We start from the raw sequence: 14,077 nt of genomic DNA, 5'->3' as shown, positions 1-14,077 counted from the left end.
AAATCTGTTACCAAGTGGCTTACTTTTATGAAAAGTGTTTTAGTAAATTTATGTTGTTAAATATTGTAGAATTTTACTTAACAAGTACATCCATTCTCTAATAAGCTTTGGAATTGAATCATTATGCATCAAGGAAATCTTTGCCTTCTACAATAATTACATTAAATGGGGATGAACTTGTGAGACTTAATTTGGAAGAGATTCTACTTCAAATATTTTGGTCTTTAGCTTGATCACAGATTATTCATTTTGTGCAATATTGCCAGGATCTTCCTAAACCTATATAAACATTTCACCTTATATAAATATTTCAGCTTTTCAAAAAACCTATATAAATATTTCAGCCTTTCAAAAAAAACTGCCCTACAAACTTTGCAGCTTCTATAACCAGTACTAGTAATATTTTCTCTATGTAAATATAACAGCTATAATTTTTTTTATTTTAAATTCTAACATGTTACTCAGAAAGCTGCTTTACTACTTTGCTGTTCAAATACATTTGGACTCTAAAGGGTAATTATAACATCAATTGGTCCCTTGTTGACCATGCATCTTTCTCTATTGATTGTTCTGAAAAGTGTGATCTCTGCCTCTTGGAGATTTATAGCATTCTATTGCAGATTTTTACAAACTAGCTAGCAAATTTAATTTCTTCACAATGGATTTCCCTAGCCTATACTTTTGTAAAATAAATTACCTAGTGTTTTAATTCCTCCACTTACCTGTATAACATTATTACCAGTAATTATAAGCAATTTATTGCATCCACATTCGATATAAACATACTGTAGGCGATTGTTCACCAATAGATAGCAGCACACGTTTTGAGCCTACATTGAGTGCATTGGATGCAGTGGAATTTAAGCCATTTTGGGGGTTACAAAAGAAAAAAAGAGTGCGTCTTATAGGCCAATAAATACGGTACTTAAGATGGTCTATTTTAAAAATAATAGTCATCAATACTTCCACAAGAGTCGCTTCCCTTCTTTATCTTTTTTTTTTTTAATGTTAAATGATACAAGACACTGCTACCCTTTTAATCATTTAAGCAATTGAAAACTAGCTCCTGCTTTAAAAAATGTTTATAATTTAATGCACAAGACCAGCAATTTTGAAGAGGAATTAATTAAATTAACCCCCAACTTTGACTAGTAATTTATAGTATCAATCCTGGAAAGATGAAAGTATAGTATTGATCCCGGAAATATGACAGGCAAAGCGGCCTTGGTGAGATTTGAACTCAGAACAAAGGGAAAAAAATATCACATGGCATTTTTCTGATATTCAATTTATCTATCTATAGAGAAGCCCATCATACATAACTGTTGTATACAAGTGGTGTTGTTTGTTCCCAATCATCCATGAAAACGTCTGGTCATCTGGGGAAGTAAAAACTTGCCTAGAAACAGGTAAGGGTTGGTAAGAGGAAGATATATATATATCTTTTTATTGTTTCAGTCATTATGCTGGGGCACCACCTTGAAGGGTTTTAGTCAAACAGATCGATCCCAGGACTTTTCTTTTTTAAGCCTAGTACTTATTCTATTGGTCTCTTTTGCTAAGTTACGGAGACATAAACACACCAATACCAGTTGTCAAGCAGTGGAGGGGGACACATACACAGTCTGTCTACCAAATACCCTCACAAGGCTTTGGTTGGGCCCAAGATTATAGAAGACATTTGTCGTAAGTGCCACACAGTGGGACTGAAGCCAGAAGCAAACTCCTTATCACACAGCCATGCTTAATGGAAACTGATAAACCTGTACAAAACCATCCTGCACAAACACTCCCCTGTCATATCACTGGAAATACAAAGAACCAGTGATTGGTTCCTTGAGTACCTACAATTAAAGATTCTGTCATTCACAAAATTAATGAGGAAAATAAAACAAATTCATGCTGAAGCTTACTGATGATACAAAGACCAAGGACAATCCATTAAACTAATAAAAACTCTTAAATACAAAGCAATTGATAAATGTAATTTAATTAGAATAATACAATATTTTTATGTTGACATATTGCAAATGTAAAAATATTTTGCAACAGTTATTTTCAATATTACAGACGAAAAAAATCCTCTATCTGCTGATATCACATATTCTGATCAAGTGATCAAAAGCTTTTCTTTGTAGTTTGATTGATTGATTGATTTTTCCCTTGTGTACTTTTTGTCATCATATATTTCGTAAATCTGCCACTATGACATTGGGGTCATCTACCAGTTGAACATGATCACAGGTCTGAAAATAGAGTAACAACATTTATAAAATCAAGACAGTAGCAACTTATCATTCAACTACCCTTACCCCCATCTATTACCTTCCTCCCACGTTTATGAAACCTCCCTGTCTTCTCCTGATCCACTGTCTATAACCCCTTTCATACACACCTTGTATCTCAAGCAGTTCTGGCATCTCATCACCACATCTATATTCTTTCTAGCTAGTCTCCCCACCATTCTATAATGTGGGATTGCCATGTATCTCCTCTATAACAAGACACTTGTACTATCATACTTTAGCTTCTCAACATCTAACATAAAATTACCATCTCTCAAATACTCCAACCCTACTTAGTTCAAGAGGCTTTTCCTGTTCATTTGTCTTGCAAGTTACTTGACAACCTCACTAATGCCAGTACATTCTGTAAAGTGGCTGACATTAGGAAAAGTATCCAGCCATATAAACCATACCAAAGCCAACATTGGAGCTCAGTACAACCTTGATGATCAATGGGTCGTGTCAAAGCCTTCATCCCATGCCCGCATGGAAAATGGATGTTAAATAATGACTTCATGGGTAAGAAAAAGCATATTTCCTTGCAGAATTTCTAATTTTGGAGATATACATGTCTAGTAACTGATTTAATCCAATATTAGGTGTTGAAAAATAAAATTTGTAGTGCAGAAGACACATATTAGCCGTTCCAAAACACAAAATTCAACATCATTAGAACATTCATTTATTTGGCATCAAAATTTAAGTTATGTGCTTTTGAATAGCTAATATGCATCTTCCATGCTTTAACTGTTTATGTTATTTATTTTCTTAAAAAAGATTTTTATCTTTCAACACATGTTGACATTGGACTCAGCATTTTTTTTTTTAGGTGAATATACGGCTGTGTGATTAAGAAATTTGTTTCCCAATCACATGGTTTTGTGTTCAATCCCACTGCATGACACCTAGGGTAAGTGTCTTCCACCACAACTTTGGACCAACTAAAACTTTGAGGGGATTTAGTAGGCAGAAACTGAAAGAAGCCCATCACATACAAACACACATGTATGTTTGTGTTTCCTTGTCTTGATATTGTGTGACTCTTGTAAATGTCATCCATCTCCAATATTCTGCGAAAACATATCTGGCCAGGTGGTAATGTTACCATGCTCGAAAACAGATATGGCTTGGTAATGGGAAAGGTGTCTAGCCATAGAAAACTGAACTCAATAAAATTCCATCTAACTCTTACATACATGGAAAAGTGGACATAAAAACTATGTTGATCTATATCGTGTCCCTAAAAATTTCCTGCTGAGTAGTGTAGTTATATTCTACCTGTTCACTGAATTTAGAACATTCATTTTGTGGTAGTGGTTAGGTACTTTTTTTTAAATACAGAAGAAAAATAAATCCAAGATAATTCACTCCTAGATTCAAGCAGATTATTCACATGAAATACAAATCTTCATTATGAGACTTGTTACATTACCAAAACAATTTATGTATTATTATAGTTAAACTGAAATAATTTAAGGTCTTGCTCAGAAATCTAGCAAAATTTGACTATTTTTAATATTGAATCTCCCCATCAGTAAATATTTAGTTGATTCTTGAACTTTAGAATAATAGCCTTAAATTAATATTTACACAGAACACAAGTGGTCTATTACTTTATATATATAAAGTTCACAACAGATAAACAGTGTACCATGAAGAATAGAATTAACAATTTTATGACAGGAACTTACTTGGAAGAGAGGTGGTTCTTTAGGATGTACATGGAAGCCAGCTTCCTTACAAGATGATATAAGTGGTAAACCTCGTTCAGGAGTTAACATGAAAATACCAGTTCTGTATATAAGTAAATAATAACATTACATTAAATATATTTCATTCAGTTTATTAATCCACACTAGAGAGGCTAAACTTTAATTCTGTTCTATTATCTCAGTTGTAACTTCTTAAATGGAGATGAATGTTACAATATTAGTTTTGTGTCTTATGAAAATGAAAAGTTATTAAAAATGAAAAAAGAAAAAACCGTTTACTGAGTTTTATGACTATTTCAGACCATTTACTGATAGGTCAAAAGTTTCTCTGCAATCAGAAGCTTTGTACTGTGTTCACAATCAACACCAGCTCTCTCCTAAATAGTATGGTAGTGCATTGTAGATTAGTACCCACATAAAATATTGCATCATCAGTTTGTAATACTGAATACAAAGTGATCTAGAAAGAGAATATCCTCTCAACTTTTTGATAATCCTCTTGGTAATAAGAGTGAAAAGGGGAAAATGTATCAAATGTTAGACCTGAGATTAATGTTTAAACTTTTGAAAATTAATTCCTTATAAATTTTATTTTAACAATACACTTCACATTCCATGCTTTAACCCTTTGTATACCAACAAACTCAAGGCTACCTTTGGTTCTATTATACAAACTTTCTGATTTCAACTGAACTAAAAATCTTACATTAAAATTTCAACTTATGTTCAAAACACCAGCTCAATAATAATGGCAAAGTTATTTTACTAAATTCTTTGTTATTTTCAAAATTAACTGAAATCAAAGTAATGCATTTCAAAAGAAATTATGATAACAAATGAATTAAATAAAAATGTAAACATTGAGCAATGTCATCTCTGACATAAAAAGACGAGATGATCGTGGCTGGATTGCTTTTGATCATAGATTTACTCAAAAATTATCAGGGATGAAACAATAATAATGCACATTATGAAAGTCTCTGTACTTACTCATTGTATTTTGGTGAACAGACAATGGCAATAGCTTCTGGCATCATTATTTGGTAAGAACAATGTGTATGTAGATCTACACTAGATAAGAAGGCTGTTTGACTAGGGTGAGTCTTCATAAATAAAAAAATATTGAAAGAAAAATAAATACAAATAAGTTAATTTATCAGACAGTATAAAAAAGTAAACCATTATTATATGGTTATATGACAAGACACCTGTGTTTGTCCCTCTAAACACCTGGTGTAAAACCACCTCCTCCTTCTCAAATAATCTCTCTAACACACACATACTTAGTTGAGGGATTATTTTTCTCTTTTTCCCTGTTCTTTTTGTCTTGCAAGTTACTTGGCAGCACAAGAGAAGCATTCAGTACACACTATAAAGTGGTCAACATTAGGAGGGGCATCCAGCTATAGAAACCACACCAAAATTGACAGTGGGCTCATCAGAGTACTGCAACTTGCCAGATCCTGTCAAATCCCTCGTGCCAACAGGGAAAACAAATGTAAAAAGATGACACATACATGCACTTTAGCTTCTGTTTGCAGTCAAGTGTGAAAGCTTTTTTTTTTTTGCACTACAAAAGATAGTACAAGATAATCTAGTTTCTCAAAAACAAAATCAGTAACATCTATTTCCAACCAGGTCACAAGCATCATCATTCATCATTTAATGTTTGCTTTCCATGCTGGCATGGGTTGAACAGTTTCACTGGAACTGGTTAAGCTGGAGAACTGCACCAGGTTCCAGTCTGATTTGGCATGGTTTCTATGGCTGGACACCCTTCCTAACACCAACCACTCTGAAAGTGTAATGGGTGCTTTTTATGTGCCACCAGCACAGGCTCCATTTATATGACGCCAACAACATCCACAACTATGATTTCATGGGTGCCGTTTACATGACACTGGCAATAGCCAGGACTATGATTTCAACCAAAATGCTTAAAAATTTTTAACATGTCCAACCAAGCAACAACAAAAAATACAATTCAGTTTGCCTACTTACATGGATCCATCCAAAAGTAATGAGGTCATGAGAGTCTATGTAATCAAATAATTCTTCTTCTTTTAGTGTGGTACATGTGTCTGATGTCCCAGTTTGTTTAGGAACCAATACATGCGTGATATGGAAGTTGTTTTGACGCTGAAATCAGAATTTTATAGATTTAAATGAAAGCAATTGTATCTTTCAATGGAAATTTACTGACAGGGCTCCCCATCACCACTAACCTTACAATTAATACTGGGATTGGTAGTTTGCATCAGCTGAGCTCTCTGACACCAACTGTATCAACAAGAGTGTACTCTAAATCTCAGTCATTTTCACAGCTTTCAATTTAATCCTTTTTGACTGTCATGGACAATGATCACCTACACGTTGTCCATCACACATCTGCTGTTGTAAAAACCCGTGTGGAAAATGGTAGTTGTACAACCCTAATAACTTCTACACATTTTCATTAAAGAGAGACACCACAAACATTGTCAACTGTGGCCAACTTCATTTCGTATAATAGTGCAAAAAGAAACTGTTATAAACAACTGCCCTACTCATCAGCAAAGCACAGTAGAGATCATTCCAGTCTGTACAAAATCTGGAACCCTACAATATCCTCTTATAGTAATCCTACATTAATTCTATAGCCAGGAGCTGATGAAGGCTGGGTTCCTTATTAAAAGAATTGAAAATACTTCAGCTCTAAACAGCAACCAACCCTTAATAAAATACAAATATATCCAAAACTCAAATGTTTTACACATGAAGAATGATGCATGCACCATTTACATTCATTTTATACAGCATTCATATAAAAAGCTCAATAAACACTGATTTATTGCCAAGAAGTCAGCATCTTCTATTGTGAGGGGAAATATCTTGCTTGGAAACAAAGGTTGGTGACAAAGCGCATCTGGCTGTAGAAAAATCTGCCTCAACAAATCCTACCTAACTTAGGTCAATATGAAAGAGTGGATCTTACAATGTTGATGATGCATCATGGTAAGCAACATTTTAAAAGGAACCCAACTTCCAAATTCAAACTTTGTTATTTTAACATCCACTTTTCCATGTTTGCAGGAGTCATAAGGAATTTGTTGAGGCAGATTTTCTACAAACAGTTGATAACAATCACTGGTTTTGAAGCAAGGTAATATTTTCCGTGATCTGATATGTTTTTCATGAAAGACTGAAACCAAACAACACTGCTTGTATGATGGTGATGCTTACTTACAACCATCGCACAATGTTAAGACAAGGGTACACACACATACAATCAAACATATACAATGGGCTTCTTTTGGTTTCAGTCTATCAAATCCACTCAAAAGACATTTGCCCAAAGTGCCACACACTGGGATTGAATCAGAGACCACATGGTGAGGGAGAAAGCATCTTAACCATGCAACCATGCCAGTCAAAATATATGTAATATATATAGATATATAAACACACACATACTCACACACACCAGATTTGTAAACGAAATCTACCTGCAAGGCTTTGGTCAGCCTGTGGCTACAGCAGGAGACATTTGCTTAAATTCAAAAGCATGTGTAAGGAAACAAACATCTTAACCATACAGCTATTTGATGGAATTAAACTCACCAATTTCCCAGCTAAAATGCCACAAGTTTCTATATTAGCTGCAGTGTTTGCCCTAGCAATTTCCAAAAACTTCTCTGACAACTGAGAAGGTACCATCATAGTTCGGAGGCCATAAATACTACTGTCAGTGGATCCTATGCTTGTTAAATGATTGACGCTGGGTTTTGTGCTTCGGTCTACAGAAGGTGGAGTAGTAGGACTGAGAAAGTATAAAAAGAAAATAGAATTAAATATACATATTGAAATTACTTTGCGAGGTAATGCTGACAAGATCTACAGGAAAAAAAAGAAAAAAATCATGGAATGAGACAAGCAAAGATTGTGAAAGTTATAAGGTAAGGAGCATATGAGAGAAAATAGGTGGAATGTAGAAGAGGAAATTAAGAAAACATTGGTAATCTACATAAACACTTTAGTTTTTGTCAAGTCCTTATCTTTCAACATAAACAAGCTTCAATGTGGCTGTCTGTCCTAGCTACAAATGATTCCTCAAATCACTCTACTATATAGGAAAAAAGTAAGAATAATTTCAACAAATAATCCAAAATATACAAAAAATGACCAGAGAGTCATGACTAGAACATCTCTATTCATAAATCTATTCACTCAAAGCTGATCTGAAGCAAAACAAACACCAACTATAGAAAAAGAAATAATTATTCTTCTAATCAACTGTTTGTGTCTAATATATCAACTATGAAAAAAAAACTTTATTGCTTTCTTCATCAATAAAGTTTCAAAATAAATCTTTAATTATTTTCAGATCATATAATTAAATATATAGAAACAATTCACATAGAACTAGGTATTCAATTAGCAGCCTGAGATCTGAAAAGCCTTTCCAAAATGAATGGAATATATTACAGAAGAGAATTTGACCAGGAGTTTTTGCTAGTTCCACAGAAAATTCTTTCAGCAAAATAAAATATACTGACTAAACAAGAAATAATTTTTGTTTATTAAAAAAGAATGAAAATGCACAGCATGCCAGAGATTACATCTGACACTACTGCAAACTTAGATATAGTAGTGTGTTTCCCAACCAAATGGTTTTAGGTCTAATCCTACCGCATAGTACCTTAAGTATTTAGTCCTGAGCCAATTAAGGCCTTGTGAATAGATTCATAGATGGAAACTGAAAGATCACTATGTATGTAAATGTATGTTTATGTGTGTGTGTAAGTGCCTCCTTATCTTGGCATTGCACAATAGTTGTAAATGAGCATCACTTTCATACAAGTGCAGTCCCTTGTTCCCATATGGAAAGTATTATCTTGCTTGGAAACAAATGAAACCTTAAATTGTCTGAACCAATGCAAGCATGAAAAAAGTGGATATTAAAATGACAATGATGATACTTTAACATAGCATCACAAATTAGTTAATAATGGAGTCAACAGTACTGACAAAACACCACCCCTAAAAACTACTGGCTTTCTGTCTAACTGGAAACCATTATTATCATTATTGTGGCAAGCTGGCAAAATCATTAGCATGCCAGACAAAATGCTTAGTAACATTTCTTCCAGTTCTTTAGGGTCTGGACTCAAATCCCACCAAGGCCAACTTTGCTTTCATCCTTTTGGGGTAGATAAAATTAGTGCTAGTTGGACCACTATAATTGACTAATCCCTTCCCACAAAATTTCAGGCTATGTGCCTATAATAGGCAGGGTTATTATTCAAACTTCACTAAGGTCAACTTTGCTTTCACCCAGAAAGGATGAAAGCAAAGTAGCCATAGAGTGTGGGAGTTCAGAGTAATCAACTTGCTCCTCACCTTGTACCTAAATCAGAAATCATTATTACTATAAAACTGAATATCCCAGATAATACCATTGCATTGAGGATGAGTCCTATAGCCATTTAATACACATATTTACTGCAACGTTTACCTTTTTTTTTCCATATTATTAAACATTATTAAGAAGCAAATAGTTTTTTCATGCATCTATGGTCTGACCAAATTGGAGATGCCTAGCAATGTCATTTTAACAGTAATATATAATAATTATCATTGCTGTTTTCATGCCGACTTTTCCATGCTTCTAGGACACAAACGAAATTTGTTGAGACAGATTTCCTATAATTCAATGTCCTTCCTGTTGCCAATCTTCATTTGTTTCTATGCAAAGCAATATTTCATTATAACCAGACACGTTTACAAGACTGGAAATGAACAACTGACAGAGCTGGCACGAAAGTGACACTTGTTTATAACTAACACATGTCAATACAAGGATGTACACACACACTACATATATATATCATGTGTGTGTGTGTGTATATATATATATCATCATCATCATCATCGTTTAACGTCCGTTCTCCATATATATATATATATAATATATATATATATAGAGAGAGAGAGAGAGGAGAGAGAGAGAGAGAGAGGAGAGAGAGAGAGAGAGAGAGAGAGAGAAGGAGAGGGAGAGAGAGAGAGCAACTTTCAGTTTCGATCTACCTTATCCATTCACAAAGCTTTGGTTGGCTGAGGGCTACAGTAGAAAACACTTGCCATTGTGCCATACAGTGGGACTGAACTTCTCAACCATGTGGCTGGGAAGCGAGTTGCATAACCACAAGCCATGCCTGCACTAGTTACGAAAGAAATTTGTATATACAGTAAGTATATGTGCTTTAAACAGCTATCATGACCACCACTACAGCACAATTGTTTTGCTTTCAACACGTGGTCAAGTACAATTGAAAAATTTCTAATATGATACATTTTGAGAATCTAAACACTTTAACCTTCATGTACCTAAAGCTGATAAAATAAGTATCAATCATGTTCTGGAGTTTTTACAACTAATTGCATATCACCTTACTTACAAACATGTGATCATTATCATTATCAACATTTTAATGTTCCCTTTTCAATCCTTGCATGGGTCAGATGGCATTCATGAAGGCAGATTTTGTCAAGCCAAAAGCTCTTCCTCTAATCTATTTTCAAGTAAGGTAATGTTTCTCTGTAGTCAGACATGCCTTCATGGTAGATTGGAAACCAACAACACTGATTGTGAGTGAGTGATACTTGTTTTACAACTGTCATGCAATGTCAAGACAACACATGAATATATGTGTGATGGGCTTCTTTCAGTTTTCGTTCACCAAATACACTCACAAAGCTTTAGTCAGCCTACAACTACAATGAACTGAACCTGAGACCATGTGGTTGAAAAGCAAACTTTTCAAACACATAGCTCTACCTGTGCCTTGTGCCAATTTGAAAAATCATATAATTTATAGCACAAATGTTAGGTATTAGCAGGCCCAAAATATACCTACAAAATATGTTGACTTAAAATTTACATTCTTCCTTCTATGGAGTCAAAAAGAGATCTAAACTGCATTAAACATTGGAACTATTATCAAATTCAGCAACCAGAATAGAGACAACCAAAATATTTAAATATTTAAAAGACAAGGAAAGGATAAATATTAGAAGGGTTTTGACTAGGAGAGGTAATCCATTAGACAGTGTCTACACATTAGTTTCTACCTGGAAGCGTTGCTAGAGTTTGCATCAAGATTCTTCTTCAAATCCCGAGGTGGCACTGATGGTTTAACAGTAGATGGTCTACTGGTTTCTGTTGAATTACAGAATGGGGCAAGCTCCTCTGGTCCAGCTAAACAAGATTCAGGTCCTAAATCTACAAGTGGACCTAAAGATAAATTTTCTGAGTCTTTGTGAACGTTTTTAAGAAGCTGTATTTCATCATTTCTATACCGTTCTTCTTGAGCTCGTAACCAACGTTCTTCAGCTTCTTGTTTCAGTTTATCAGCTTGTGCTTGTTCTTCAATACGCTGCTTCTCTTTGATCTCCTCCAGTCGTCTTTTTTCTTCTGCAAGTTCTGCTTGGCATTTTTTCTGTCAGAGTAAAAATTAATATTTAAAAATTATTAAAATTATTTTAAAATAATGCAATATCCAATATTTACAAAGTTTTATGGATGAATGAATATAGACAGAGAGTCAGATAAAGATAGACAGATATACACATACATATATACATTAGTTGTTTGGATAATCAGTTTGCGATCATAATGCAATGGGTTCAGTTCATGGACTAGGCAACATGTATCCTTGAGCAAGGCACTTCATTTCATGTTACTCCAGTCTACTCAGCTGAAAATGAGCACCAGCTGAGAGCTGGTACAGCTCTCTCTCTCTATCTTTCACTCTAGATATCATACACTGGAAATGCCACTGGGTTAAAGGGTGGGAGAATCAAGAGGGTGTCTGTCTGTTTGTGACTACATAAAACAATTAACCAGAGCATGGTACAGGTTACCAAGCCAGACTTGTTTGCAGGTAATGACTGGTTATATATATATATATATATATATATATACACACACACACACATATTCATACACACACACACACAAGGATAAGTCATTAGAGCATAGAAAAAATGCAATGCCATTCATTTCTAATCTTTCATGGAAACATGTCCAGTCATAGGTTAATACTACCTTGCTTGGAAACAAGTGAGGGTTGGTGAAGGAAAGGACATGTGGCCATAGAAAACTTGCTTCAAAAATTTTGTCCAACCCATGCAAGCATAGAAAAGTGGATGTTAAATGATGATGTTTATGACTAAGCGAAATGATGCAATTTAATACTAACCTCAGCTATTACCCGTTTGTTTTCTTCAACAACATATTGTTCTGTTAGGTTTTTCTTCAATTTCTCAGCAATTGGAAATACTAGTTTTAATTTCTATAAAACATATAAAGTAATAAACCAAATATTAACAAAAAGTCACACATTAGCTTCATGGCAAGTTATAGATTACAAAAGGTTTAACAGTTAAACTAATTATTGTTATCTGAGGGAAAAAAAGGACTGTAGAATATACCAAGGGACACACACACTGCATGAAAATCAAATGGTAAAGTTAGTGCTGACAGTCATTGTATAATGAACCTTCATATATAAAGGTTTGTATGGACATATATAGTTGGAATTTACAAAAAAACAAAAGACGAAGACAGGTGTGTAAACAACAAACAGATGTATTAGTTTAATGCACAGGAAGTGAGGAAGTCGTTAATGTTTCAAGCTTACGCTCTTCAACAGGAAGGAACACAGAGAGAGAAAATAGAAAAAGTTTAGTGGCTAGCGATCAATCATGGTGAATGCCGGACAGAGGTGGTCAGACAGGAGAGCAAGGAAGAAGGGGAGATCCCAAAACGAAGGCATGCGTGCATATGTAAGAGCGTGTATATGCATGTGGATAGGGGTTGGTGACCTTGACATGTGCATGCGTTTGTGTGTGGATGAAGGTATGGGTGCTGGGAAGTGGTCAGTGCTAGTCTGTGCGGGGTGGTGTAATGTGGTGTGGTATGGTGGTGTGTGGTGGTATTAGGGTGTGGGGAGGCGATGCTGGAGGAAAAATAAGGGTGGGTGTGGGTAGGGTGGGGTGGGTAGGGTAGGGGTGGGTATGTGAGACTGTGGAGTGGGGTATGTGGGAATGGAATGTTTGGGATGCAGTGGGATGGGATGTATAGGGATGGTGGGGTGGGAATGTGTAGCGTGGGGTAACAATGGAGGGGTGATGATGAAGGGAGAGGATGGAAGGGAGAAGGTGGGTAGGAGTGAAGGGAGGAAATAGGTGTGAGTGGAAGAGAGGAAAGAGGAGGGGGGATTAGATGAAGAGGTGGCACAAAGGAGCAAAGAGAGAAGATGAATTGCTGTTCACGGCGAAAACGGGAGTCCAGATGGCCCCTGTGCAAGGACAATCCAAGTACAGAGAGGTGTTGTAAAGAATGACCGATAGAGCAGAAATGGCACGAAGTCGGGGTGTCATTGCCAAGTGATGTCTCAGAGGTGTTCCATGAACCGGTCAGCCAAACGGCGTCCTGTTTAACCAATGTATAGAAAGAACAGAGAGAGCAGGAGATGCAGTAGGTGACGTTGCTAGAAGTGCAGGTGAAGGAGTCAGTGATATGATAGGGTTGATGATGGGTGCTGGTAAGAATGATGTTGGAGAGGTAAGGGCAAGTGCGGCAGTGTGGGCAGGAGTAGGGGAACGAGATGGGTTAGGGAAGAAACTGTGGACCAGGGAGGGGTGGAAGATGAGGGGAAACGGGAGATAGGTGACGGCAGGGCAAGTGCAGGAGGAGAGAGCAGATGCACAGTCCATGGAGCATGCTCTGGCAATATATATATATATATGTATGTATCTATATGTGTATATATATGTATATATGTGTATATATGTGTGTGTATATATGTGTGCGTGTGTGTATATGTGTGTGCATGTGCGTGTGTATATATATGTGTGTGTATATATGTGTGCGTGCGTGTGTATATATGTGCGTGTGTGTGTATACATGTGCGTGTGTATATGTGTGTGTGTGTGTGTGTGTGTGTATTTATATGTGTGTGTGTGTGTGTATGTGTGTATATATATATATATATGAAAGTATCTGCAACATCTATATTCTAGTTTTAATAAAAATAC

The 14,077-nt window shown here is 35.5% G+C and overlaps 1 protein-coding gene across 4 annotated transcripts in view; it reads right to left on the bottom strand.

Annotated features, from left to right (window-relative positions):
* Nucleotides 1-1,971: 1,971 nt before the first annotated feature.
* Nucleotides 1,972-14,077, bottom strand: part of LOC115231028 (STAM-binding protein) — a 33,249-nt gene continuing 21,143 nt past the window's right edge. For 3 of the 4 annotated variants that reach the window (XM_029801143.2, XM_029801131.2, XM_029801127.2), the window contains exons 4-10: nucleotides 12,238-12,330; nucleotides 11,108-11,475; nucleotides 7,598-7,796; nucleotides 5,999-6,136; nucleotides 4,988-5,100; nucleotides 3,977-4,079; nucleotides 1,972-2,246 (exon numbers count right to left, since the gene is read on the bottom strand). In XM_029801143.2, the coding sequence (XP_029657003.1) occupies nucleotides 2,181-2,246; nucleotides 3,977-4,079; nucleotides 4,988-5,100; nucleotides 5,999-6,136; nucleotides 7,598-7,796; nucleotides 11,108-11,475; nucleotides 12,238-12,330 (1,080 nt within the window). In that variant the 3' untranslated portion in view covers nucleotides 1,972-2,180. The remainder of the gene's footprint in view (nucleotides 2,247-3,976; nucleotides 4,080-4,987; nucleotides 5,101-5,998; nucleotides 6,137-7,597; nucleotides 7,797-11,107; nucleotides 11,476-12,237; nucleotides 12,331-14,077) is intronic. The other variant, XM_029801139.2, reaches the window with a different exon arrangement.

The sequence above is a fragment of the Octopus sinensis genome, linkage group LG2 (genome assembly GCF_006345805.1).
Source record: "Octopus sinensis linkage group LG2, ASM634580v1, whole genome shotgun sequence".
NCBI lineage: Eukaryota > Metazoa > Mollusca > Cephalopoda > Octopoda > Octopodidae > Octopus > Octopus sinensis.
The sequence above is the reverse complement of the archived record's forward strand: the minus strand, read 5'-3'. Positions and strand labels throughout refer to the sequence as shown.